The sequence below is a fragment of the Eumetopias jubatus genome, unplaced genomic scaffold (assembly GCF_037043125.1).
Source record: "Eumetopias jubatus isolate StellerSeaLion01/CBP00866 unplaced genomic scaffold, mEumJub1_p1.0 scaffold_10, whole genome shotgun sequence".
Classification (NCBI taxonomy): domain Eukaryota; kingdom Metazoa; phylum Chordata; class Mammalia; order Carnivora; family Otariidae; genus Eumetopias; species Eumetopias jubatus.
Genome location: NW_028274816.1, coordinates 127,834,263 through 127,840,262, shown reverse-complemented (window position 1 = coordinate 127,840,262; position 6,000 = coordinate 127,834,263). Strand labels below are relative to the sequence as shown.

Below are 6,000 nucleotides of genomic sequence, written 5' to 3'. Positions count from 1 at the left end.
GTGGCCTTCTAACAAGTGAAAAGGAAAGGAGACTTGACAACCTGTTTCACTTTCTATAAATAAAACCTTAGAAGGCATATTGCCAAAGAAACACAAGTCAATATAAACCTTTATACACTGGGCTGCCAAACTTCACTTTTAGACAGTATATTAATTATGTAGTCAATAACCACGTGTTTCATTAGTGTATTAAATACCAGGATCAATATTATTTATACTTTTCCAAGACAGGCCACTCAGGAAAAAAAAGTGGGGGAGGGGGAAATTTCTGACCCTGCAGTTCAAAAGAGATTGGCACACTAGAGATTAGCAAGGCTTTAATGGAAAGCATAAAACACTGAAAATATGGACAGAAATCAGATTATTGCCCTTTTATTTTTTTTCCTTGCCTCTCTCACAATGAGACTGGAGGAGCTCCAAGAACCATTTAAAATGAAGGCAAAATGATTAGATTTTTTTCCTAATTGCTTAACGCTGATGTCATGGTGTACGCAAAATAAACATTGATCTCAAAGTGAAAGATGAGAAATAGAACAACATGAACAGCCTTTCGAGGTAAACCATATCCAAGAGAATTCCAAGAACTGTGGGCCAGAATCTATTTAGGCCATCCTCAGGGACCTAAATCTCTTAAAAGCCTAACAGTGGCGCCAATTTCTGATGCTCCTCTACTACTGATCTGATTTCAGTAGGGAAATCTGCTAAACAGCCTCCCTCCAGGGAGCCACCCCACCCCAGAACGGCCCGTGGATTTGCCAGTCTCACCATGTGCTCACGGAGAACACCCGGCGCCCATCCAGTGGTCCCGAGATGTGTCAGGGCAACACGCTCTCCATGAGGTAGAGCCGTCGCGAGTGTGAACGAAGGGAATGCCGGGAGTAGATGTGAGACTGGTTACTGGGCTGAAAGCTAGATGACCACTTCCAACCCTCAATTTGTCAATCTGGAATTGTGCTGAAGACTGTAATTTTCTAGTCAGTGCTTGATAAGCAAGGTCAGACAGAAAAGAGCTTCCATAAAAATGGTTGAGGACTCAGCCTAAGAAGCAAGGGCCGCATGATGACCATCGTCTGAGACTGGAATGTGTCCAAATCATCGGCCGGCCTGAGAAAGACCCTGTCTGTTGTGAGCAATGGGAGTCCTCTGGCCCAGAGCTGGCTGCTTCCCTTCTGACAGAGTGCGGGTAGGGATGAAACAGCCAGGCCATCATCACTCTACAGCTCCACAAAGGGCCGCCATGTGCCACCCCTGCACGGATTCAAACCCAGGTCCTCCAGACTGCAACGCCGCCTGAACGCTTGGGGAGACATGTGCAGCAAACGCCAAGTTGGTGGGTCGAGGCAACCGGATAGATGATTGATACGATTAGGAACACACAGAGCAAGCGTGCTCTTGCTGACTGAAAAGCCCAGTAGCATAATTACTGTTTTCTTACTGGCTCACCGTCTGTACACATTTCAAAGCCTGGTTGGTGTTAGACTGCTGTGTGAACATCAATAAAATCCCAAAGTGCCAGATCATCAGCATTCTTGAGCACAATGGCTTTTTTAGTGTTTTCATTCTTTTAAAGATGCATTTTAGGGTGGCAAACATTAGGATGAATGATCTCTATGCCTTGGACTAATCTTTGAGTCTGTAATGAGTTAACATCTCCCCCAAGTGAACATTTATTATGAAGGCTAATTAATTGCTTTCCAGTTATAAGAACCCTTTGCATTCAAAGTAGGATTCACACGCAGAGAGTATTCTGTTTATTAAAACAAAGCAGGGGAAACAAAGGGCCTCTCCTTCAAAATCCCTTCTATTTAACATAGCTTTAATCAAGAAATGAAACATACAAGTGTAAGAAATATGTACAGGTAGAAAAAGTGTGCATTCGCCAACCCAAAAGCAACATTAATTGAAGTGAAAATTAAAGCAATGCTTTGTAGTTGCCGGGATGTCCCTGGGGGACAGCAAGTCAATGCTTATCAGCTTTCCTCAGAAGAGACAATTTTGATGAATATCAGACCCATCTGACTCAGCCTATTAAACCCTGAAGGAGGGATATTCTTCAGATATAAAAGATATGTCTTTGATTAATAATTCTACCCTATTACCATTCCAGGCATTAACAACTATGTGGCACCTCTCGAAAGAGAGAGCCTTTGCATTCCAGAAAGACACACTCACACTACAGTGCAGGCCCCGCACACCCGCTTCTCAGCCCCCCCTCCTGAGAGGGAGCCCAAGTCGTGAGGGTGTCGCCACGGGAGAGGCGGAAACCCTCATTCCATAATTTCTTTCACTGTCTGCAGAGTTAGGGTCAATTACTTGTGACATAATTCTTGCTTGAAGATAATGAAATCTTAATAAAATGGACAAAAGCCTGAAGACAGAGGGAGTGGCCGGCACTACATTACGGGCCACCGACCCCCTGGGACAGATAGTTTGCACCAGAGCCGTCGGAGCCCGTCTGCCGTGCCTATCAGCGGGCACGATGGGCTCCAAGAGGCGCCCGAGGGAGGAAAGCGCTTCAGCCGCCTCAGAGAGGCTCTCTGTGCCGCACAGCTCACGTGGAAACGTCACGCGGGGAGGGGGGAAGGAAGCGGTTCCATTTCAGCTTTGCCTCTCCAAACTTCTACCCCATCAGCCCTGCTCTTCTCACATCAGCGCATTTCTCCTGATGTTCATGATCAGCCTTCGGCCATATTCTCTGTAGTCCACCGGCTTCACGTCCATCACGGTGGCCTTAATTCGAGACTCGTCCTTTGAGAAGAGAAAAGCAGTCTGTGAGCGGAGGACAGCCCACGGCATGGAGCGGTGGTGATAACCCCCTTTGCTTCAGAGGTTTCAATGATCCCAGCGGGAGAAAACACAAAGGCATGCTGGACTTAGTGTTCAGTCATTCCAATTCAGAAAACAATCACCCGTTAGAGCCCCGTTCGGAACTTCTGGAGCCGGGAGAGTGGACAGAAGCCCCTCCTCATCTTTCCCTCATGCCCCCAAGCTCTCAGAAGCCTAGATTCCAAATGGGATGGACCAGCGGGCTGATCTAGGTCAATTTATTTTCTCTGCAGAGGGGGACATAGGAGCCCAGAGAAGAGAAGTGATTTGCTGAAGCCACACAGCTAGTTCTGAGATTGGTGTGAAAGCAAAAGCACCCACGGCAGAGGAGGAAGACCTGGTCTGGGGCCATCTCAGCTCTGCAAGAGACAAGCTCTCTGCACCTCACCATCCCTGTGGGCACCATGAGAGCACTGCACGACCCCTCAAATCGTCCCCGGGTCCCACCTCACTCTGACACTCCATCACATTTGACTCCCTACCTCATTCAGTGTCTACTAGCAGGTACTAGGGTTAAGGTGTAATAGTAAAACAGAGTGAGGAAACCCTGAAACAAGCAGAGAGAACTCTCCGTCCTCACTCATTCATCAGGACTCAATGCCTTCAGAGGCAGGATGACGGGATGCCCAGAAAGGGTGCACAGTCTGGTTCCAGGGCTCAAGCACTTCTGTGTGCATGCGCTCCGTAATGACGACATAATCCTATTTATAAGGATGGTGAAGAGCAAAGCTCTGAAGCTAGGGCCGGAATCTTAGTTCTGCCATGTGCTGGCATATGACTTATGTATATTACTTATTCTCTGCATGCCTCCATTTTTTCAGTGGTAAAATGGGGATAACAGTAGTTCTTACATGTGGGTTACTGCCAGGATCAAGTGAGATACTAGATGTAAAATAAAGGGTGTAGAAGAGTAACTGGCAGATAGTAAGTAATCAATAAATGCTGTTATAGTAGGACTATCCAATTATATGATGTTATAGGCAACTTAAAGGAATTTTCAAGGCAATTTTAACTATGTGTGGTCTTCGTTTCACATACCCTCAGGGCCTAAACCTCATGGAAGTGAGTCCGCTAAACACCCTACCAATCTTTGTCAGTACACCAACAAAAAAAAACCCAGGTTGTAACTGAAGAGACCATGCAGCATTTCCCTCTAGATGCTCAACACTAGACAGAACACTCAACCTCTCTAACTTTGTTTCCTCAGCGCTGGGAAGATCCAGGGAGGTTAGCCCTGGGTCTGGCACACAGTACACAATTAAGTGACAGCTGCCACCGGACTCTTGCTGTGGGTGACAAACAGTAGCTTCCCACCCCAGGTGACCCCTCTTACATTGTAGGTCTCCAGTTTCACCCTGATCCTGAATGTGAAAGATCGGAAGTTGGCATTCTGGAAAACTTCCTCAAATGCTTGCTCATTCTGCAAAAACAAACGTTAAAACTTTAGGCATGGAAGCTACCAGACCATTTGAAAATACCCATTAAGATTTTTGAAGGGGTGGGGTGCCTGGGTGGCTCAGTTGGTTAAGCGTCTGCCTTTGGCTCAGGTCATGATCCCAGGGTCCTGGGATGGAGCCCCGCATCGGGCTCCCTACTCCGCGGGGAACCTGCTTCTGCCTCTGCCTCTACCTGCCACTCCCCCTGCTTGTGCTCTCTTTCTCTGTCAAATAAATCAATAAAATCTTTAAAAAAAAAAAAAAAAGATTTTTGAAGGGGCGCCTGGCTGGCTCAGTCAGAAGAGCATATGACTCTGGATCTTGGGGTTGTAGGTTCGAGCCCCACATTGGGTGTAGGGATTACTTAAAAATAAAATCTTTATTTTTTCTAAATTTTTTATTTTTTAAGATTTTATTTATTTGAGAGAGAGCACAAGCAGAGGGAACAGCAGAGGGAGAGGGAGAGACAAACTCCCCACTAAGCAGGGAGCCCAATGTGGGGCTCCATCCCAGGGCTCCAGGATCATGACCCAAGCCAAAGACAGATGTTCAACCAACTGAACCACCCAGGCGCCCCAAGAAAAAACATTTTTAAAAAGACTTTTGAGAAAAATCTCAAATTTTTTTTACCCCCAGTGGTTTGAATTACTTAGGAAGGACTAATCTATAGTTGACATTTCATTACATAAAACTGTTTAGGTAGAAGGATGCCTGGGTGGCTCAGTCGTTAAGCGTCTGCCTTCAGCTCAGGTCATGATCCCAGGGTCCTGGGATCGAGCCCCACATCGGGCTCCCTGCTCAGCGGGAGGCCTGCTTCTCCCTCTCCCACTCCCCCTGCTTCTGTTCCCTCTCTCGCCGTGTCTCTCTGTCAAATAAATAAAATCTTAAAAAAACCTTAAATAAATAAAATCTTAAAAAAAACCCCACAAAACTGTTTAGGTAGAATTTTATTAATAAACTAAAATACTCTACCTAGAGTAGTCAAATTCACAGAGACAGAAAGTAGAATGGTTGCCAGGGGCCAGAGGAAGGGGAAATGGAGAATTAGTATTTAATGAGTGTACTGAACGTAAAAATGGTTAAAATGGTAAATTTTATGTTATGCATATTTCACCATAATAACAATAAAATTAAATCACTCTTAGAAACACATTTTTTTTTAAGATTTTATTTATTTATTTGAGAGAGAGAGAGAATGAGAGATAGAAAGCATGAGAGGGAAGAGGGTCAGAGGGAAAAGCAGGCTCCCCACCGAGCATGGAGCCAGACTCCGGGCTTGATCCCAGGACCCTGGGATCATGACCTGAGCCGAAGGCAGATGCTTAATGACTGAGCCACCCAGGCATCCCTATTTAAGCTTTTCTTTTACTTTTTTTTTTTTTTTAAGTAATCTCTACACCCAGTGTGGGGCTCAAATACATGACCCTGATATCAAAAGTCACAAGTCACATGTTCCACGGACTGAGGCAGGCCCCACTAATTAAGATTTTTTATTAAAAAAAAAAATGTCTGGTAAACAGGAATCAGAGAAAGCCTTTTATATAAATATGCATAACATTTCCAGTAACTTTATATAAAATTAATAGTTCATGTCAGTTAATATCTTTTCAAACCACATGGAACATAAAAATGGTTTTGTTACACAGAACTCTTGTATAAAAGTTACTTCACATATACACACAAAGTCCTCTGGGCTTTCAGATATGTAAATAAAACAATGTGTTAAACCTTAAGAAAA

General features: G+C 44.9%; 1 protein-coding gene across 2 annotated transcripts in view; it reads right to left on the bottom strand.

The window, feature by feature from the left end:
* Positions 1-1,723: 1,723 nt before the first annotated feature.
* Positions 1,724-6,000, bottom strand: part of RPA1 (replication protein A1) — a 74,827-nt gene continuing 70,550 nt past the window's right edge. For both annotated transcript variants that reach the window (XM_028109368.2, XM_088028407.1), the window contains 2 exons: positions 4,160-4,246; positions 1,724-2,748 (listed from right to left, as the gene is read on the bottom strand). In XM_028109368.2, coding sequence (XP_027965169.1) covers positions 2,644-2,748; positions 4,160-4,246 — 192 coding nt within the window. In that variant the 3' untranslated portion in view covers positions 1,724-2,643. The remainder of the gene's footprint in view (positions 2,749-4,159; positions 4,247-6,000) is intronic.